Raw genomic sequence first — 23,264 nt, forward strand, 5'->3', positions numbered from 1 at the left:
CAGAGTACAGACCTCAATCCAAGCTGGACTTGAAAAGCTTGTTCACTCTTGATCACCATGCAATCTGACAGAGCTTGAGCAGTTTGGTAAAGGAGAATGGAGAAAAATTGCAGTGTCCATATATGCAAAGCTGATAGAGACCTATCAGACGCAAGGCTGTAATTACTGCCAAAGGTGCATCTACTAAATACTGACTTGAAGGGGTGATTAATTATGCAATCATTTAGTTTATGTTTAATAATTGTAATAAATTTAGACTAATTTGTAGAAGTTTGTTTTCACTTTGACATAAAAGTCTTTTTCTGCTGATCAGTGTCAAAAATGCCAAAATAAATCCTCTGATTCAATGTTGTAAAACAATAAATCATGAAAACTTCCAAGGCGGAGGAGTGAATACTTTTAAAAAAAAATATTATTTATTTATTGAATTTTAGAAATTACAAAGAATAAATGTAATAATAAAATAGTAAGAAAAATGATATTAACCCTCCCCCCTCCCCTTAACCCTCCCCCCCCCCCTTAACCCTTATCTAAAGAAAGAGAAAAAAAAAAGAAAGAAAAGAGAAGAAAGATTGCCTGGATATCAGAGGATCCCCACATGCTCCATGGAGTTCAAAATAATTTTGATATTTATTTTCACTTTCCCCAATTACTATAATTTTATCTTCAAAGGACCTATGTATCTACCGGTAATCCTATCTTTCGTAAGTATGGTGACCAAATTTTTAAATATATCTCATATTCATTTCTTAAATTATACATAATTTTTTCAAGTGGAATACAACTATGTATTTCATTATTCCAATGATCCATAGTTAAATTTAAATCAGATTTCCAAGTAACTGCGATAACTTTTTTGGCTACTGCCAAAGCAATTTTTATAATTTTTTTCTGATACTTATTCAATTTAAATTTCGTTATTTTCCCTTCAATGTCTCCTAATACAAATAATAATGGACTATATGGAAGTTGTACTCCAATAATTTGTTCCAATAAAAATCTTAAATTAATCCAAAATGGTTGAATTTTAGAACAAGACCAAGTAGAATGTAAAAAAGTATCAATTTCTTGTTTACATCGAAAACATTGGTCAGACATATTTGAATTTAATCTATTTATTTTCTGTGGTGTTATATATAATTGATGTAAAAAATTATATTGTATTAACCTAAGTCAAACATTTATTGTATTTCTCATACTATCAGAACATAATCTTGACCAATTTTTTCCATCAATTTTAACATTCCGATCAGATTCCCATTTTTGTCTTGATTTATGAATTCCTAATTTAATTGTCTGCTTTTGAATCAAATTATACATACAAGATGTAATTTTTTTTAATTTTTCCTTTCTGAATTAATATTTCTATTTCACTAGGTTTTGGTATCAACATTGTTTGACCCAGCTTTTCTTGTAAATAAGCTTTTAATTGAAAATAACAGAAAAGAGTGTTATTTGATATTTTATATTTATTTTTTAATTGATCAAACGACATCAATATACCTCCTTCAAAACAATCACCTATATATTTAATCCCCTTTTGAAACCAATTATGTAAAAGTTTATTATCCATTGTAAAAGGAATAAGCCTATTTTGAATTAAAGTCCTTTTTGCTAATAAAGATTTCTTTATCTCATCGTCCATATTTACCTTATTCCATAAATCAATCAAATGTCTTAATACAGGAGATTCTTTTTTTTCCCGTATCCCGAACAGATATGACGAATGAATTAAAAGCTATAAGAATACTTTTTATATACACTGTAATGGAGGGATCAGGCGGTTTGGGGCAGCAGTTAACATAATGCTATTCCAGCGCCAGTGACCACTGTCTGTAATGACGCTACATGTTTTCCTCTGACCATGTGGATTTCCTCTGTGCGCTCCAGTTTTCTCCCATATTCCAAAGACGTGTGGGTTAGTAGGTTAATTTGATCACATGCATATAATTGTGTGGCATGGTGTCTTTGGGTTTTGAGTACCTGTGATATGCTGTATCTCTAAATTAAAATTCAAGTCTGTGGTTGAGGCATGAATTCCAATTATTTAAGTTGTCAATGGAGGAGCTGAATGGCTGGCCTTTGCCACTCTTCTTATCTCTGTGATTATATCCAGATAACCTCAGACAACAATTTCTCTTTGTTTTCCTGCTATGTTAACTCTGTGTCCTGATTTGCATGTTACTCGGGTACTAATTGCACCTTTGTGGTAGATTATCTTTGCACCACGTATCTGTGCCATCACTAAGATCCTGTGTAACATTGCTTGATTTGACTCGTTTATTGATGGTTCGACAGGGTAACGTTGTAGAAGTTCTACAAGGAATGAAAACAAAATGTACATTACTTAAAAAAAAAATCAGAAAACAGTGATCAAAATTCTTTGGACACATCATGCGAAGAGAGACATTAGAACATTTAGTTACAGCTGGAAAGAAAAAGAAGCAGAGGCAGACAGAGAATGAGAGTGATAGATAGATTAACATCACAGTTAGAAACAGGGGAGGCAACAACTACAATTCGGAGGATCAGGGACCGTGATGGATGGAGAGACATGATCGCCCACGCCGAACAGCGAGGCACCTGAAGTACTAATGGTTCTCTACTGTCTGCCATGGTTGCTCCCAGACCTGATGAATACAATGGCTTTCACCTTCCACCCTACATAAATCAGTCATCCATTTCCCTGTCCTGCGTCCTGTGCATGCCAACCTATTTTTGTATCCAGTTAACTGACACCAAGTGTAAAATTCTTATCCTGTTCTTCAGATTTCCCCAACATCCCTGCCCACCTTCATAGTCTCCAATGGCACCAAAGTTTGCTGAGATAGTTCGTTCAACCTCTTGTTACAGCACATAACCTCTCACACCCTGGTAAACCTCTTCTGCACCCTCTTCAAAGCCTCAAGATCCTTCCTATAATGGAGCGACTGTATGCAATATTCCAGATGCAGTTTATATAGAGTTCTATAAAGCCGAAACATAACATCCTGACTTTTAAACTCAATTCATCGACTAATAAAGACTTTAACTTTATTATGAAGAAGACATGAGTGGAATATTAGATATCCTACATATCTTGTTTCAGAAAATTTGTTCTCCTTCTCAAGATTCAAGAGTTTAATGTCATTTCCTGTACACAAGTGTAAAGGAGAACAAAATTATTGTTACTCTGGATCCAATGCAGCATAAAAAACACAAAAGATTAAGAACACATTTTAATTATTATTATTATTAACACAATAAATATAACTATATAAGATAGCTTATATACATTGATTATATGTCCATAAAATGACGCTAGGCACAGGAGTGTCTGTACATAAGGTGACAGACAGGAAATGATAAAGTATTGGTGGTTGGGGGTGTGGAGGGGTGGGTTAGTGGGTGGAGGTGTTGATCAGCCTTCCTGCTTTGGAAAAGTAACAGTTTATGAATCTGGTGGTCCTGCCGTGGGAACTACATAGCCTCCATCCTGATGAGGGTGGGACAAGCAGTCCTTGAGCAGAGTGGGTGGGATGCTTCCTGATATTGCTGACATTTTCCAGCAACTTCCTGTAGATATGTTCTTGTTGGGGGCAGGCTGGTGCTCTCCTGAATTTGATCATGTAAGTCCTCATCTCTGCAGAGCTTGAGTTCAATCTCATTCTACATGAAACCTACCCTCACCCCTGGCTGGTTGTTACTGAATCATATGTCCACAGCTGTGTTGCAACTCTGCCCCCTACTGTTCCAGATCAGAAAGTGCCCTTCCATCTCTAAATATTTCCAATTTCATTCCATGAGTGGTACGTGTGAGACACAGGTAAATACTTTCTCTGCTTTGCTCAGTAACTATCAGGTTCCTAACTTAAGTTTTCAAATGTGTTAGCTCTGCCAATTTAACTCTAAAGTTTGGAACCCTTGGTTCCAACCCTTAGGCTGTGAGACTATTGAATACCCAGCCACCACTGAGGTCTCGTCACTAGGACAGTGAGCTGTTTACTGTTTACCTGTGCTTCATAGTGCATGTGTTTTGAATTGTATTTTGTTAACTTACGTATGGCAATATTTTGTTTTATTTACTGTGTCTGGCTGGGTGGAGATACGTCTCTGCCAAAGGAGGTGTAAGGCGCTCCTTCTCTTCGTTAGCCTGCAGGTCACCCTTAGGCAAAGGTAACATCTACTTATTCCCCTGATCAGGGTCACATGAAGCCATGGGAGCAGGTAGTGGATGGTTGTATTAGCAGTTGATGCTTATTACAAGTCCTAGTTATGCAACCACTGACACTGGGCAGACAATCTCTGCAGTTTTGATAACAGCTGGGGGTCACCCGTCTTGCAAAGACACTGGCCAGAAGAAGGCAATGGCAAACCACTTCTGTAGAAGAATTTGCCAAGAACAAACATGCTTATGGGGCCATGAATGCCCACGTCATACAACACAGCACATGACGATGATAAGTGTGTCTGATATATGTTTTGTGGGTGCACCGTGGTCTGGAGGAACATTGTTTTGTTTGGTTGTATGCATTACACAGTCAGATGACAATAAACTTGAACTTGAGCCAGTAGAACTCAGATTTATTGGAAGTGTAATGGGAGGCTCCCATTCACGTACACCACTGGAATCTGCCCCATATGCTTCAGTCAAAGTGCAATTGTAAATGTGAAATAATTTTTTAAATTTGTATAAGTTTTTTTTCTAATTGAAATATGAATAATTTAACTTATTACCAAATGCTGCCATGAGTGAACTATGTTTTCCTTTTGAATCATGCTAACCATTTGCCTTTTGCGCAGCCCGTCATTGGCATATTTATCCTTTTGCAGAAATTGCTTTGAACCATATACACAATGCCAAATGCTATGTAGCAGAATTCCCTTCTTTGTAATAATGAGTTCAGAAATTTCAGCAGCAGAATCATTCTCAAACAGAAAGCACACCAACTATTAAAATGTGATTCTGTGAGCTGAGATCAGGAATATTTATATGAAATAATATCATCAGTCCATAAGACATGGGAGTGGGATTTGGCCATTCAGCTCATTGAGTATGTTCTATCGTTCCATCATGGCTGAATTATTATCCCTCTTGACCCATTCTTCTTACCCTCTCCTCATAACATTTGATGCCCTGACAAGGCAGGAACATATCAATCTCTGTTTTAAATATATACAATGACTTGGATTCAACAGCCATGTGTTCCAGAGATTCGCTACTCTCTGGCTAAAGAAATTCCTCCTCTTCTCTGTTCTAAAGCAAAATCCTTGTATTCTGAGGCCGTGTACTCAGGTTATAGACTCCCCCAATATAGGCAACATCCTCTCCACATCTGCTCTACCTACGTCTTTCAATATTCAATAGGTTTTAATGAGATTCCCTCGCATTCTTCTGAATTCTAGTGGATACAGGTCTGTCAAACATTTCTCATACTTTAACCCTTTCATTCCTGGAATCATTCTTGTGAACCTCCTTTGGACCCTTTCCAAATGGTGCAGGAGGCCACAATGTTGTGCTGAACTTTTAACATACTCCATGATCAATAAAACTCTTCCCTCCTCCATTTTTCTTGATGGACACTTTGATCCATTGAGCCTGCACCAACAACCATGACACAAATTCCCCATTAATCCTTTTTAATTGTCACACATTCCAGATTCTATCTCTACCTACATATTAGATGAGACCCAACATAGGTTCAGGACCCACTTCAATGAGCATCTTTGTTCCATCCACCACAAAAGACAGGATTTCCTGTTGGCCACCCATTTCAATTTGACTTCACAATCCCACTCTCATATGTCGGACAATGGCCTCCTCTACTGCCACAAAGAGGCCACACTCAGATTCAAGGAGCAGCACTTCATAGTTCTCCAACTTGATGCTATGAACATCAAATTCTCTAACTTCTTTGAGTGTCCATAACACTCAAAGGCCATTGGCAAATTGGGGTGTAGCATTATTCAGCTGCACAGCAACCCTCAGGGAGAAGCTGTTTTTCAGTCTTACTGTCTTGGCTAAGGTGTTTCTGTATCTCCTACCAGATGGCAGGAGATTGAACAGACTGTATCTTGGATGTGATGGGTCTTTAATGATGCCTAGAGTGTGTCATAGGCTTCAAGAGTTGTAGATTGTCTTCAGGTCCGGTAGTTGAGTTTCAATGGTGTGCTGAGCCATCCTAATCACCCACTGGAGTGCTTTCTGATCTGTCTTGCTGCAGCTAGAGCACCACACTGTCATTCTGTATGTCAGTATGCTCTCTATCACACATTGATAAAAGTTGGCCAACAATTTTTGGGGCAGATTAGCTCTCCTAAGCACCTCATGTACTGTTGTCACTGTTGTGCCTTCCCTCCTACCAAGAGAGCTCTTCGGTGATGTTCATCCACAAAAAACCTGACACTGGAGATCCTATATGACATTGGGTGAAATTCTGTAGCAGTCAACATTGACACACTTCCACAGTTTTCTGTTTGTAGTTTGCAAAGTAAAACCTTCCTCCATTAATGGTAATGTTGCAGCTCTAAAAGACTCTGGGAAGATCACACTTACAATATTGTGTACAGTTGTGGCAACCTCATTGAAGGAAGCATATGGAAGCTTTAGAGAGGGTGCAGAAGATATTTACCAGGAGATTCATCAGAAGTCCTGAAGAAGAGTCTCGGCCTGAAGAGTCTACTCTTTATTCTAATTCATAGATGGCGTATCACCTACTGAGTTCCAGAGAGAGGAGGAGGGGGGCGGAGAGGAGGGAGAGGGAGAGGGAGAGGGAGAGGGAGAGGGAGAGGGAGAGGGAGAGGGAGAGAGATGGAGAGGGAGAGGGAGAGGGAGAGGGAGAGGGAGAGAGATAGAGAGGGAGGGAGGGAGAGAGAGAGAGAGAGAGAGAGAGAGAGAGAGAGAGAGAGAGAGAGAGAGAGAGAGAGAGAGAGAGAGAGAGAGAGAGAGAGAGAGAGAGAGAGAGAGAGAGAGAGAGAGAGAGAGAGAGAGAGAGAGAGAGAGAGAGAGAGTTTCTAGTATCTTGTGTTTACAAGATTGTTATCTTGATTGGACAGCATGTTTTATGAGGATACATTGAGTGAGTGAGAGCTTTTCTCTTTGGAATGGAGGCTGAGAGGTGACTGGATTGAGATGTACAAGATAAGAGGCATAGACAGAGTGATAAACAGAGACTTTTTCCCAGGGCTGCAATGGCTAATATGAAGCTGCATAATTTTAAGGTTATTTGCAGGAAAGTATGGGGGGATGTCAGAGGTAGTTCTTTTACACAGAGTGTGGTAGATATGTGAAATGTGCTGCCAGAGTTGATGTTAGAAACAGATAGATTAGAGGTGTTTAATAGACTCTTAGATAGGCACATAAATGGAGGCCTTTTTAGAAGAGGATTAGATTCAGTGGTGGGAAAGGTGTTAAAGATCTTGAGAGGCAGGATTTATGAGCATTTGGAGAGACATAATCTGATTAGGGATAGTCAGGATGGCTTTGTCAGAGAGGTCATGCCTTACAAGCCTGATTGAATTCTTTTGAGGATGTAACAAAACACACTGATGAAGTTAGAGCAGTGGACGTAGTGTATATGGCATTTCAGTAAGGCATTTGATACTGTTCCCCATGCAAGGCTTATTCAGAAAGTAAAGAAGCATGGGATCTAAGGAGACTTGGACTTGTGGATTTGTATTCTGCATGGAGGTCAGTGACACGTACTGTTCTGCAGGGATCTGTTCTGGGACTCCTCCTCTTAGTGATTTTTATAAATGACCTGGATGAAGAAGCAGAAGGATGGCTGATGAACCAAAGGTTGGAAGCACTGTGGATAGTCTGGAGGGTTGTCAGAGGTTACAGTGGGACATCAATAGGATGCAGAACTGGGCTGGGAAGTGGCAGATGGAATTCAATCCAGATAAATGTGAAGTGGTTCATTTTAGTAGACTAAATCTGAAGAAAAAATATAGTATTAGTAGTAAGATTCTTGGCAATGTGGAGGATCAGGGAGATCTTGGGGCCCCTTGTCCATAGGATACTCAAGGCTGCTGTGCAGGTTGACAGTGTTGTTAAGAAGGTGTATGATGTGTTGGCATTCATCAACTGTGGGATTGAGTCCAAGAGCCATAAGATAATGTTACAGCTATATAAGACCTTGGTCAGACCCCACTTGGAGTACTGTGCTCAGTTCTGGTTGCCTCACTACAGGAAGGTTGTGAATACTATAGAAAAAGTGCAGAGGAGATTTACAAGGATGTTGCCTGGATTGGAGAGTGTGCCTTATGAAAACAGGTTGAGTGAACTTGGCCTTTTTTCCTTGGAGCAACGGAGGATGAGAGGTGACCTAATAGGGGTATCTAAGATGATGAGGGACATTGATCATGTGGATAGCCAGAGGCTTTTTCCCAAGGGCTGAAAAGGGTAACATGAGGGGGCATAGTTTTAAGGTACTTGGAAGTAGGCTCAGGGGGGATGTCAGGGGTATGCTTTTCACACAGTGAGTGGTGGGTGTGTGGAATGCCCTGCTGGCAATGGTGGTGGTGGTGGATTCGATAGGGTCTTTTAAGGGACTCATAGATAGGTACATGGAACTTAGAAAAATAGAGAGATATGCAGTGGGGTAATTCTAGGCAGTTTCTAGAGTAGGTTACATGGTCAGCACAACATTGTGGGCCGAAGGGCCTGTAATGTGCTGTAGATTTCTATGTTCTAGGATCTTGGAGCAGATTAAAAGGTTGGCTTAATAGTGTGGGCTGAAAGGCCTGTACTGTTCTGTACAATTCTAAGTGTGTTCTGCTTATATGTTCTAAGATCTCCTCTCATTGTTCTGAATTGCAGCGTGTGTTTATCATTGTCAGTGGACTGGGGAGGAGAGAGAAGCTGCAGATGAGGCTGAGTGTATGCCCTTAATCTGGGTGAAGATGGAAGGAGCAAAGACAAAGAGGTTCAGAGGCCTGTTTGTAGCCAACACCAGTTGTAAACTTCCATTCCTGACTGGCCTTGGAATAGTGTCCAGTTCGAGCAAAGCAAAGCTTGCTTGTGCTGTCTTAGAATCACAGAACTGTACAACACTGAGTAGGCCATTCAGCCCATTGTGTGTGATCCTGTAAAAACAGCATAATCCCACCATCCAGACCATGCTGTCTTCTCACTGTTAGAAGGAGGTACAGGAGCCTCAGGACCCACACCTACAGGTTCTGGAACAGTTATTACCCCTCAGTCATTAGGCTCTAGAACCAGAGGGAATGTTCACTCAACTTCACTCGCCCCAGCACTGAACTGTTCCCACAAACGATAAGCTCACTTTCAAGAACTCTTCATTTCATGTTCTCAACAGTTATTGATTATTTGTTTATTATTACCATTATTGTGCTACTTTATTTTTGTATTTGCACAGTTTGTTGTCCATCTTGTGTACAGTTTTTCATTGATTCTATTGTGTTTCTTTGTATTTACTGTGAATGCCTGCAAGAAAATGAATCTCCGGGCTGTATGCATATGATGACAAGTGACAATTAATTTACTTTGAACTTTGAATTTCCAGCAACCATGTATTTTATGACTTTTCAATCACTGTCAATGTGATAAGATAAAGATTAGCTTTATTTGTCACATCGAAACATACTGTGAACTGTGTCATGTTGTGTCACTGTTTCACAAGTCTAAAGATGTTCTCCGGGCAGCCATGCTTCTAGCACCAACATCGCATGCCCACAACATACTAACCTTATATTCCATTTAGGTAACTTCCAACTGTGATTTCTCTAACTTCTGGTATTTCCCACCCCCACTTTCTTCATTTCCCCACTTTGCCCCCCTCCACCTTTTCTCCTCACCTGCCTATCACCTCCTTTTGGTGCCCCTCCTCCATCCCTTTCTCCCATGGTCCGCTCTCCTCTCCTATCAGATTTCCTTCACCAGCCTATTACCTTTGCCACCTATCACCTCATTGCTTTTTATTTCACCCCTTCCTTTCCCCCCCACCCCAGTCTTTCGGGCTACACCTATCGCCTACTAGCTTGTCCTCCTTCCTCTCTCCCCACCTTCTTATTCTGACATCCTCTCCTTCTTTTCAAGTCCCGATGAAGGGTTTCTGCCAGAAACGTCGACTGTTTGTTCATTTCCGTAAATGCTCCCTGACCTAATGAATTCCCCCAGCATTTTGTACGTGTTAACCGTAATCTGTACGTTTTTGGAATGTGGGTGGAAACTGAAGCAACTGGAGGAGACCCACATGATAATGAGGAGAATGTGCAAATTCCTTTCAGACAGTAATGGGGATTGAACGCAATTGTGATCCAAAGAAAAGCACTGAGGAACAGTTGTAATGCTATTTATTGCCTTTCCTGACATTTTTTAAAATCTTAACTCTGCCTTTTTGTGATTTTGTTTATTTAATGACCCAATACTTCCTTTTTAAGTCTCACTGCCGGAGAGCAGATCAAATCCAGCCTCAGTAGCACCTCTGATACACAATGTGTGGACCTTGTTCTTGATAGTCTTCCCGGCGAATCCACAGCGACTGGAAGGCGTGGAGAGAAGCCAGGATGGAGCCACCAACCCAGACGGCGAATTTTCTCTCTGGGATAGCGTGGATGTTGGCTTTGGCATCTTTGGGTGCCAGAGCGAGCATTTCCCTGCAGAACCTGGAATAAAACCCCTCAAACATGGTTGACCCCCCACTCAATAGCACATTGTCGAACATGAGCCGCTGGACCCGGGGCTCGAGCCTATTCAGACTGTTGATGGTCAGGAGGTGGATTCCCACTTCGTCAGATCCCATAAGCGAAGGCTTGAAGAGCGCCTCTGTGCACTTCCGTCGTTCTTTTCCAATGGTAATGACATGGCCGTCGGGAAGCTCATAATCCACCAGGTACTCTTGGTCAGGCAATTGGGCCTCCTTCTCCTGATCTACGACTACGTAGCAACACTTCTGTTTGATGTCTTCCACGATGTACCTGCTGTTCTCCTGAAATGTGTTGCCCGCCTCCGCTAGCAGGTCCATCAGGTAAGTGGTGAGGTCGTGACCACCCAGATCCATGCGAGAGATTGCAGCCGGCAAGTTGTACCCGTCGTCAACGGGAACCGCGTGGGTCACTCCGTGTCCAGAATCCACCACCAGCCCGGTTGTCTTCCCGTACGAATACACGGTCAGCACCGACTGGTAGGTGATGTTCATGGCGGGGACGTTGAATCTCTCGAAGAGAAATTCTGCGATCTTCTCCCTGTTTGTGGTGGGGCTGAGAGGGGGGTCCGAGATGAGAACAGCGTGTTCCTCGGGGGAAACCTTTAGGTCCTTGTAAAATGCGTACCCGAGGAGATCTTCGGCCGCTTCCCAGTCTACGATGATGCCATGCCGTGTTGGCTCGACCAGTTTGTAGTTGGGCGCAGCGAAGACCGGTTTTCCGATGGCGATTTCATCCAATTTATTTTTTCCTGTCGGGTAGCCGACCATCGACCCCAGCAGGGACTGGGGCATCAGGTCGCCAGCGAACCCTACCTTGCACGTGCTGGAGCCCACATCAATCACCAATGCCCCCGTCTTCCTAATTTCCATTTTGGGCTGCGTGCCGGCCTCCTGCTTGGTGTCCTTCACTGAACCGGGACATGAGGACGGCGTGGATCCCTTCGTTTTCTCTGTGGAGTCGGACGACGGCCGCTGAATCTTCTGTAACATTTCCGCAGTCTCTCCAAAAGACTAGGCAGGGGTGCCTTGTTTTCAAAGTCTTAAGTGTCAATTTGTTAAAACCCAGGAGATGAAATGTGTTAAATCCCCCCGCTACACCAGTGCGCATCACAGTCGCACCGATTGTGACGCTTCTGAGATGCAACTTGCAGTTCAGACATTTATGGTCATTTTTCATATAGTAACGCAATATGGAAACAGACCCTTCGGCCCAGCTGGCTCATGCCAACCAAGGTTCTTGGCTAAGCTAGTCCCATTTGCCCATGTCCCTCTGCCTCTGTCCAAATAACTTTTTTAAATGTTGATGATGTACCTGTCTCAACCACTTCCACTGGCAGCTCATTCCACATACTGACCATCATCTGGGGGTGAGGTGTTGACCCTCAGGTTCCTATTAAAAAATCTCCCATCTCACTTTAAACAAATAACCCTAAGTATGCCCCTCAGAATTTTATACACCTCATTTTGTGGCTGATATTCACGTAAGTGCAATGATTCTCTCAGCTTGGAACAATCGATGGGCACACTGTTGCATCAGGACCTACATGACTAACAAGTTGAAGAACAGTTACTATCCCTCAGCTACCAAGCTCTTGAACCAGAGGACTGCTGTGATTAGTGATTAAAACTAGGAGCAATGAATGGGCAGACTTGGGTTGTTTTTGTTAGAGTGCCTGAGGCTGAGATGAAATCTCATAAAGGCTTTCAAGATTATGAGATGCATGGATAGGTTAGAGTGTCAGAATCTTTTCTCCAGTGTAGAAATACTCAACAACATGCATTTAGGATTAGAGAGGGGGAATTTAAAAGTTACAAAATAATGAGGGGGGCAGGGATGTCATTGAAAACCCATGAAATCAAGAAAGGGCTAGACAGAATGGATGTGGTGAGAATGTTGCCTGTGAGGGGGGAGTCTAGGACCAGAGGACACAGCCTTAGAATAGAGGAGCATCCATTTAGAACGGAGATGAGGAGGAATTCTTTATCCAAAGGGTGGTAAATCTATGGAATTCATTTGCACAGGCAGCTGTGGAGGTAAGGTTATTGTTTATATTTAAAGTGGAGCATGATAGGTTCTTGATTAGTATGTGTGTCAAAGGTTACATGGAGAATGCAAGAGAATGGGGTTGAGAGGGATAATAAATCAGCCATGATGGAGAAGACTTGATGGGTCGAATTGCTGAATTCTACTCCTCTCTTATGGTCTTTTGAGGGACAAGTTTTCTTTTACACAGAGAGCTTAGAATGAGTTACCAAGTGAAACAGTGGAAGAAGGCAGTTGGGTGGAGTTTGAGGCTTTTAAATAGAAGCATATGAAAGGAATGGAAGGATGTGGATGACACACAGCAGGAGGACATTTCATATAAATTCACAGAAAAATTGGTACAGTCTTGGGCTGAATAGCTTATTTCATGTTCCCTGTTCTGGCAACTAGGCGGGGTATAGGTAGAAGAATGACATCTATTCCCTCTCCATCAGTATTCTGATCTCTAAGGACTTCTCTCCACAAAAAAACAAGCAATTTCTGAAGGGAAAGATTAACTGTAACCTGCAGCTTTGGTTGTTTGGGGAAACTTACCGCAATTTCTGCAATTAGTCGAGATTGTTTAATATCATTCCCAGTAGATAAGTGTAAAGGAAAACAAAATAATTATTACTCTGGATCGGTTGCAGCACAAAAACACAATAAGATAAAGAACACAATAATAAAAAATCACAATAAATATAAATACATAAGTACCTTACATACATAGGTTGATTGAATGTCCATAAAGTGACACTAGGCACAGGAGTATCTGTACATAATGTGACTGACAGGAAATGATAAAGTAGTGGTGGCTGGGGGTGTGGGGAAGTATGGAGGGGTGGGTTAGTGGGTGGAGTTGTTGATCAGCCTTACTACTTAGGGAAAGTAACTGTTTCTGAGTCTGGTGGTCCTGGTGTGGATGCTACGTAGCCTCCTCGCTGATGGGAGTGGGACAAACAGTCCATCAGCAGGGTGGGTGGGATCCTTCATGATGTTCTGGCCCATTTCCGGCACTTTTCTGTATATATGCCCTTGATGCCAGGTAGGCTGCTGTTGGTGATGTTTGGACTACTCGCTGTAGAGCCTTCCTCTTTGCAACAGTGCAGTTTCCTCAAGAACAGTAAAGCACCAATAAAAAGAAATATTTAGAATTGGCAACGAACAGCTATGCATCAGGGATGTCATAATTGATGCCCCCTCTGGCTTTGTGATGGTCAACTAAGAACATTCCAAAGGAATTTATCTCTTTCTTCCTGAATTACTGCGTGTGTATGTACACGGTCGGAGGAAGCAATGTGTTCAGGACTTCTGCATCCAGAGAGAAGATGCAAAGGCTTCCAACTTGCGAGAAGAAGAAGCGTAAAATGTTTGCACCCAAAGCACTGACAGAGATTGGCCAGGACGGGAACACTAATGCAGTCATTAATGTGGCAGTGAAGACGAGTCCGAACCGCCCAGACAAGAAGACGGGCACCTTGGTAATTGACTTGGGCTCGGGCAGTTGCAAGGTGGGATATGCTGGCCAGCTCAGACCAGACTCTGTTCTGAGCTCCACAGTGGGCTATTGGAGATGGAAGGGCAAACGGAACAACATCACTGCGAGCATAGCGTACTCCACCACGCCCAACCTCAAACTGCACGAGCCAACACACATTGTAGATTGGACAGTGGCCGAAGATCTCCTCAGGCATGTGGTTTACAGAGACCTGAAGTTTCTCCCAAGGAACACGCTGTCCTCATTTCGGACCCCCCTCTCAGTCCCACCACAAACAGGGAAAAGATCGCCGAGTTTCCCTTTGAGAGGTTCAACGTCCCTGCCATGCACATTGGTGTTGGCCGTGTATTCGTATGGGAGGACCATTTGTATGGCGGACTCTGAACACCAAGTGACCCACGCAGTCCCTGTGGACAACGGGTACAACCTACCAATGCAATCTCTCGCATGGATCTGGGTGGTCACGACCTCACCATTTACCTGATGGACCTGCTAGCGGAGGCGGGCAACACATTTCAGGAGAACAGCAGGTACATCGTGGAAGACATCAAGCAGAAGTGTTGCTACATAGCTTCTGACGATCAAAATCAGATCAGTTATCTCAGTCAACAGCATTTTGTGGACTATATCTTACCAGATGGTCATGTCATCGCTATTGGAAAAGAAAGATTTCAATGTCTTGAAGCGCTGTTTAATCCCTTGCTGATGGAGATAAAACAGGAGGGTATCCACACCGTGGCCATCACCAGCCTACAACAGGTCCAGCCACTGGTGAGGCTGGTCATGTACAACATCAGCTCCACTTTATTCAATAGCTTTAAGTTACGCTTCTGCAGAGAGCTGTTTGCTCTGGCACCAAAGGGTATAAAGCCCAACATCCACACTGTTCCAGAGAGGCAGTTCGATACTGACCTTTCTCCAAGCCTTCCAATCCAAATGGATTCACCAGGAAGAATACAGAGACCAAAGTCCAGTCATTGTGCACCGCAGATGTTACTGAGAACTGAGGTTTACTTTGTCCGGGTTTAACTGCAGAGACAAGCAAATCATTAATTGAAAATGTAACTTGTATATAAAGATAATAATAAAAGTCAGCTCTTATTTCCAACAGTTGTTAATATCATTTTCAGTTATAATCCTTCGCAAATTTTTGTCAAGGATATTCCTTGATCAATTATTTATTATTATTGTTTGCTTGTTTTTTTATATACTTACTGTGAATACGCAAAAGAAAATGAATCTCAGGGATGTATATGGTGACACATAAGTACTTTGATAATAAATTTACTTTGACTTTTGAACTTCAGGTTGCTATTCTAATATTTAATTACATGTCTAGGATCAGGACCTCATCAAAGAAATGCATCCATATAAAATATATTTTTATTCCCATTCTGGCTCCCTCCTGACCCTTTCAATTCACCTACCCATTACCTCCCTCTGGCTTCCCGCCCCTCCCCCATGGTCCAGTCTCTTCTTCTATTAGATTCCTCCTTCTTCAGCCCTTTACCTCTTCCAACTATTATCACCCAGCTTGTCACGTCATCACTATTTCCCACCCCTCTACCTTCCCCCTCAGTTGGTCTCATCTATCACCTACCAGATGGTACCTTCCCCCCCCCCCACACACACACACACACTCACACTCACACTCACACTCACACTCACACTCACACTCTCACTCTTTCTTATTCTGGCATCTTCCTCCTTCCCTTCCTGTACAGTACTGATGAATGTTCTTGGCCCAAAACTTCGACTGTTTATTCTTTCCATAGATGCCGCCTGACCTGTTCAGTTCCTCCAACAGTTTTCTGTGTGGTTTCTGCACTAATCTGTCTCTCTGCTTCCTGTTGATTCCCAATGCAGATAACTAACCACTTCCAATATGGAATTTTAGGAACTGTAGAGGCAGAATGAAAATAGAAAATGCTGGGGTTATTCATTTGGTTGGGTGGCATCTGTAAAGAAAGAAGCAAAAATGATGTTCTAGGTTGATGGCTCCTACTGCAGATCTAATGGAAAGTGACAGATCAAAAATATTGGCTCTCTACACACAGTGTTAAGGCCAAGATCTTTAACAGTGTTGATGAGCAGAAGAATCTTTGGGTCCAAGTTCATAGATCCCTGAAAGTGTCTATGTAGGCTGGTTAAAAAGGTGCATGTCATTGTTGCCTTTATTAGTTGAGGAATTGAGTCTATAGATATGAGTGCTACCGGGTGATAGTCATTAAGGCAGCTCACATTCTTCTTCTTAGACACTGGTATAATTGTTGCCTTTTTGAACAAGTGGGAACTTCTGCCCGTAGCAGTGAGAGGTTGAAAATGTCCTTGAATATTCCCACTAGTTGGTCAGCACAGGTTTTCAGAGCTTTACCAGGTACTCCATCGGGACCTACTGCCTTGTGAGGGTTCACCCTCTTTAAAGACAGTCTGATATCAGCCTTTGAGACAGAAATCACAGGGTCACCAGGTGCAGCAGGGATCTTCACAGCTGTAGTTGTGTTCTCCCTTTCAAAGTGGGCATAGAAGGTGTTGAGTTCATCTGGTAGTGAAATATCACTTCCATTCATGCTATTGGGTTTCACTTTGTAGAAAGTAATGTCTTGCAAACTCTGCCAGAGTCGTCGTACATCCAATGTCACCGCCAACCTCATTTGGAATTGTCTCTTCACCCTTGAAATAGCCCTCCACAAATCATACCTGGTTTTCTAGTACAGACCTGGGTCGCCAGACTTGAATGTCACAGATCTATCCTTCAGCAGGCGACGTACATCCTGGTTCATCCACAGTTTTTGGTTTGGGAATGTCCAGTAAATCTTTCTAGGCACACACTCATCCACATAAGTTTTCATGAAGTTGGTAATAACTGCAGCATACTCATTCAGGTTCGAAGAAGAATCCTTGAATACAGTCCAGTCCACTGATTCAAAGCAGTCCTGTAGGTGCTTCTGTGCTTCCCTTGTCCAAACCTTCTTAGTCCTCACTACTGGTTCTGCAGTCTTCAGTCTCTGCCTATACTCAGGGAGTAGAAATATAGCCAGGTGATCAGACTTCCCGAAGTGAGGGTGTGGAATAGCACGGTAGGTATTCTTCATGGTGGAGTACAGTGGTCCAGTGTGGTGTTTCCTCTAGTATTGCAAGTGATCATATTGATGGTAATTGCTTAGTGATTTTTGTTTAGACTGGCCTGGTTCAAATCTCCCAAAATGATGGTGAAGGTGTTAGGATGCGCTGTTTTGTGCATGTTGATCCCATTGCTTGGATCATCTAAAGTTTGATTGACATTGGCCTGAGGTGGAATCTATACTGCTGCCAAAATGATCCCAGAAATCTCCAGTGGTAGGTAAAAAGGACAGCACTTAACTGCTAAATATTCAGGTCTGGTGAGCAGAATTGGGGCAGCACTGATATATTTATGCACCTAGATGATCATGAGATATTCTCCTCCATCTCTGCTTTTGAGAGCCTCGATAGATCTATCCTGACTGTGTATAGTAAACCTGTCGATCTGAATTGATGCATCTGGTACGGAAAGGGTTAACCAGGACTCTGAACCAAAGGATGCATGTGGTCCTAATGTCCCTCTGATTCAGCACCCTTGCTCTGAGAGCATTGATTTTTATTCACCAGAGATTGCACGTTTGCCAGCAAGATAGTGGGTATAGGGAGTTTAAAAACCTGCTTCCTTAAAAGCACTTGCATCCCTGAACTGCAACCACGTTTCCTATGAGGAATCTGGCGAGGAGTCCGTACACAATCGGCATTGTTTCCATCAGTTTTAAGCAGTGATAGTTCGTTTAAACGCATTAAGACATCTTTGTTGACTGTACTGACCTTGGAAGCAATTGTGCTTTTTAGCTGTATCTGGCTGAAACGAAAATATTTATTCGTATTCACTGAGAGTTCTGCTGCTTCATGAGTTGCCTCGAGGCGCCCCAGGAGTGAAGTACCTTCTTGCCTTCTCCCCGTATCTCTTCATGCCCTGACTAATCAAGAATTTATCAACCTCTGCCTTAAATGTACTCAATGACTTGGCCTCCACAGTTGTCTGTGGTGATGAATTCCACAGATTCCTCCCCCCCCCACCCCCAGCTAAAGAAATTTCTCCTCATCTCCGTTCTAAATGGACATCCCTCTTTTCTGAGGCTGTATCCTCTGGTCTGGGGCTGGGTGGTGCCTGCATGTGCAGGCTGGGAGATGTCAGCGGAAACAGGCCTGACAATTTCCTGAGTGAAAGTCTCCCTGTTTCATCTCATCTCAAGGAAATTATTAGGCAGGTAGAGAAAAAGATTCTAGGATGCTGTCAAGCAGACAATTTTTCAAAATTAATTAACACCCTCATTGATTTTGGTAACTTATGGTATGTTGGGGATAATAAACCTCATTCTGAATCTGCTCAGTTTGGGGAGGGGAACAGATTCAGGTTCGGGTTCATTTATTTATCCCCTGTACATCAGAGCGTGTCACTTGCATCAATGATCAACACTCCTTACCGCTAAAGATGTGCTGGGAGCAGCCCACAAGGGTCGCCACACAAACTGGCACCAACCTAGCATGACCACAATGTTTGGCAGAGCAATACACAACAATAACAAATCAAACCCTTCCCACCCACCCCCACACACAGACCGTCCTCCAACACCAGGACAGGCCTCTGGGCCTCCTGTTTCCAGGCTTTGCCCATCGACCTTCAATCTCTAGACTTCTGATCAGTCTTTGATTTTCATTATTGATCTCCAGACTAGCTAGTGATGGGACGCCAAACTCCAGGTTCATATTCTGGGTTCGGCAACTGACAAGCCCTGGTGCCTCCTCCTCACACAAGTATCCAGTCCGCTAACAACCTGGGACAGCCCGACATCCACGGTATCTTTCATCACACGTTCACATTGCAGGCCTTCCAGTACAGAGTGGAGTACTCACTTCTAACTCCTCCTGTTCCTCAACTTGAACCTGACCCCTAACTCCCCCTCTGTCCCCAAAACTATTTTTATGAACTTACAAAGCAGTTTTGGACAAGCCACAATCTCGATGGAGAGGAGACCACAGCTCAGTGCTGTGTTAACCAGAAAGACATCCAGGATGGAGATGAAAACCCTGAGCCCATTGATTGGGAGCTCATGGAGGCTAACGTGAATGGTGGAAGGAGCACATCACCTCACACAGTAATCACCTACTTGTCCCTTTGGGGACCTGGAACTGAAGCACCAATGCCCATAAATGGAAAAGCTGACAAAAGTGGTGGATACAGCCCAGTCCATCACAGGCAAGTTCCTTCCCAACATTGAGCACATTTACAAGGAGCACTGCCACAAGAAAGCAGCATCCATCGTCAAGGACCCCGACCATCCAGTCCATGTTCTCTTCTCACTACAACCATCAGGAAGGAGGTACAGGAGCCTTGGGTCCCACACCATCATATTTAGGAACAGTTATTACCCTCAAACATCAGGCTTGAATAACTGCAAACATCTCAACTCTGAACTGATTCCACAACCTACAGACTCCCTTTCAAGGTCTCTACAATTCGTGATCTCAGTATTATTCATTTAATTACTACTTGCTGAATGTGTCTTCTGTTGCACGTTGGTTGTTTGTCATTCTCTGTTATGTAGAGTTTTCATAAACTCTATTTCTTTATTTCCAGTGAATGCCTGTAAAGCAATGAATCTCAGGGTTGTATATGGTGACATGTATATACTTTGATAATTAAATTTTCTTGGGCTTTGATTCCCAGGAGACAGAAGGGAAGTTGCAGCTTTTACTGCCTTGAGAACATTCATGGACAGTTTCCTTGTCATGCTGTGTACTTGCCATCTAACCAAGATAGATCTCAGAGTGGAATGGTCTGGCAGACACAAGAAGGGTGTGATGTAACCATCAGAGATTGTAGGTTTGTCACATCCGCAGTGCTGGTAGGCAACGCTGACACTGTTTCTCCCTTCCCCCCATTTGTGATATTTAGATTGTAAGACATTGGAACAGAATTAGGCCATTTGGTTCATCAAGTTTTCTCCGCTATTTGATCACGGCTGATCTACTTCCCACTCAGCCCCATTCTCCTGCCTTTTCCCAGGAGCATTGTATACGAGGGGCCCGAAGCATTGTTGAGGATCCTGACCGCCCATCCCATGATCTCTTTGACCAACTCCTGTCAGGAAGGAGGCACAGCAGCATCGGGACCAGGACTGCCAGACTGGGCAGCAGCTTCTTCCCTCAGGTTGTGAGACTAATGAATACCACTGTGGTCTCATCACTAGGACAGCAAGCTGTTTATTGTTTCCCTGTGCTGAGCACTACATGTATTTTGAATTACATTTTATTAACTTAATCAAGGTAATATTTTGTTTTATGTGCTGTGTATGATGTGTTTTGTGGGTGCTCCACGTTGTGGAGGATCATTGTTTGATTTGGTTGTATGCATGTACAGAAAGATGGCAGTAAAGTTGATCTTGACTCTCCATGCTTGTGTAGAGGATAAACTCCGCTACACCAGCACTACGGCAGAGTTGACATGGCTGCCTTGGCTACTTGTGCCCCTGTTTTCTTATTTTCTTGTTGAGCTCTGTAAAGTTCTCAGGGGGAATGACACTAGAACAAAAGACGGTAGCAGTGAGTACTGAAGGGTTTAACTTGAGGAGGATAAGGGAGACAGTGGTGTAATGGTAGAGATATCTCCATGGCATGTAAGGGCAAAGGTTACAGGGAGAAGACCTCAGATTGGAGTTGGGAGGGAAAAGGATCAGGCACGATGAACTGGTGGAGCAGACTCAAAAGGGCCGAATGGCCTAATTCTGCTTCTATTTTTTTATGGTCATATGGTCTCCTACACTCATCTCAGCCTAATTTGTATCTGTTAGTGAACTTTTCCCTGTAGGTTTTTACAGATGTTATGTCTGCTACTGACATGGAGAGTCCATTGTCCTCAATCTGCAAGCTTGCTGTGAAGAACAGCAGGTGGCACGGCTGGGCAGTGGATCATAGTTCACTGGAAGTGGCAAATGGAGAAGGCAGTAAAGAAAATATCTGGCAAGCTTGTCTTCATTTGTGGGGGTGTTGATTATATCAGTAATGTCATGATGATCCTCATCATTATGTGCCATGCTGTATGATGTGGACGATCATGGTCTTTGACCATGATTGTTTTTGAAAAATTTTCCTACAGAAGGAGTTTACCATTGCCTTCTTCTGGAAGGTGTCTTTATAAAGTGAGTGACCCCGGTTGTGATCAATACTCTTCAGAAATTGTCTGTCTGACATCAGTGGTTGCACAACCAGGACCAGCTCCTCATATGAGCATCTATCACCTGCTCCCATGGTTTCACGTGACCCTGATCGGGGGGTTCAAGCAGGTGCTACACCTTGCTCTAGAGTGACCAGCAGGCTAGTGGAGGGAAGGAGTGCCTTACTCTTCCTTTGGTAGAGCGGCATCTCCACCCAGCCACCATGATAAAGCTATATAAATCCATATGTGAAGTATTGCATGCTGTCCTGGTTGCCTCATTATAAGGAGGATGTGGAGACTGTTGAGATGATGCAGAAGAGGTTTACCAGAATAAGGCATGGATTTGTTGGTGTGAGCTAAAAAGAGAGGTTAGACAAAAAAGCACACACAAAATGCTGGTAGAATGCAGCAAGCCAGGCAGCATCTATAGGGAGAAGTACAGTCGACGTTTTGGGCCGAGACCCTTCGTCAGGACCCTTCTCCCTATAGATGCTGCCTGGCCTGCTGCATTCCACCAGCATTTTGTGTGTGCTTGCTTGAATTTCCAGCATCTGCAGACTTCATCATTTTTGCAAGGTTAGACAAAATCTTTGGTTGTTCTCCCTTGAGTGCTGGGGGCTGAGGTAGGACCTGATAGAGGATTTTAAAGTGATGAGAGCATGGATAATGTAGACAGTCAGTCTTTTCCCAGGGTAAAAATATCAAACATGCTGTTAAGGTGGGTGGGGGGAGAATTTAAAAGCGATATGAGGGACAAATATCTTACACACAGGTGCTGGGGTAGATTATCAGAAGTAGGATTGGAAACAGGCAGTTCAGTGGAGTTTAAGAGGTTTTTCAATAGACTCATGAATATGGAGGTTATAGGTGATACACAGCAGGAGGACATTTAGTATAAATTGGCAACAAAATCAGCACAACATTGGGGGCAGAGTGTCTCTCCAGTGCTGTACTGTTCTATGCTCTGGGATCCCACATACCTGTGTTTGATTGACTTCTTCTCCCTCTAAATTCTATACACCGCCTTCTCCACTCTGTGGAGTCACCGGCAGGCCCTGTCTAATTATTTTCTCCTCCGTCTTCCCTCATCTATTCACTGCTCTGGCTTCTTAGCTCTTCCCCTCGCCTGCCTATCTCCTCTGCCTGGTGTCTCTCCTTCTTTCCTTTATCGCATGGTCCACTCTCCTCTCCTATCAGATTCCTTCCTCTCCAGCCTCTGACCTTTGCTACCTGTCATCTCTCAGCTTTTTACTTCATCCCCCTTCCCAATCCACCTGGCTTCTCGCTTGTCCTCTTCTCCTCCTTGCATATTCTTAATCTAGCATCTACCCTCTTCCTTTCCAGCCCTGATGAAGGGACTCAGCCTGAAGCATTGACCGTTTATTCCTCTTAATTTTTGCTGCCTGACCCGCTGAGCTCCTCCAGCATTTTATGTGCGATGCACTGGATTTCCAGCATCTGCAGAATCTCTTGTGTAGAGACGGACAATCATTGCTCTCGTATTCCCCTAAAGGTACAGTAGAGGGCAGCACAGGCATACCAAGTCCTTTTTTTGAAGTTTGTATAAATAGACCATAATTGTTCTGAAAACCTGCTTCGCAGTTGCCTCAGTTATGTAACATCTGTTGCACTAAAGACATTCTGATAAATGAAGGATGATTTCCATGTGTAATTTGCTGAATCCTATGAAGAACTATGAGACTGATCCTCTACACAAGAGACCATAAAGTATCGGAGCAGAAATCGGCCAACTGGCCCATCCACTCTGCTCTACATTCTGCAGTTGCTGGAAATCTTAGGTACAGGCAAAGAACTCAGCAGGTCAAACAGCATTTATGGAAGTGAATAAACAGTCGACATTTTGAACCC

At 43.1% G+C, this 23,264-nt stretch overlaps 1 protein-coding gene and 1 pseudogene across 1 annotated transcript; one reads left to right on the forward strand and one right to left on the reverse strand.

Annotated features, from left to right (window-relative positions):
- Positions 1–10,415: 10,415 nt before the first annotated feature.
- Positions 10,416–11,639, reverse strand: LOC140740311 (uncharacterized). Its single transcript, XM_073069466.1, has one exon. The coding sequence runs from the start codon at positions 11,637–11,639 to the stop codon at positions 10,416–10,418; it is 1,224 nt and encodes a 407-aa protein (XP_072925567.1).
- Positions 11,640–14,000: 2,361 nt separating this feature from the next.
- On the forward strand, positions 14,001–15,170 carry LOC140740312 (actin-like protein 7A; annotated as a pseudogene).
- Positions 15,171–23,264: the final 8,094 nt, after the last annotated feature.

The sequence above is a fragment of the Hemitrygon akajei genome, chromosome 16 (genome assembly GCF_048418815.1).
Source record: "Hemitrygon akajei chromosome 16, sHemAka1.3, whole genome shotgun sequence".
NCBI lineage: Eukaryota > Metazoa > Chordata > Chondrichthyes > Myliobatiformes > Dasyatidae > Hemitrygon > Hemitrygon akajei.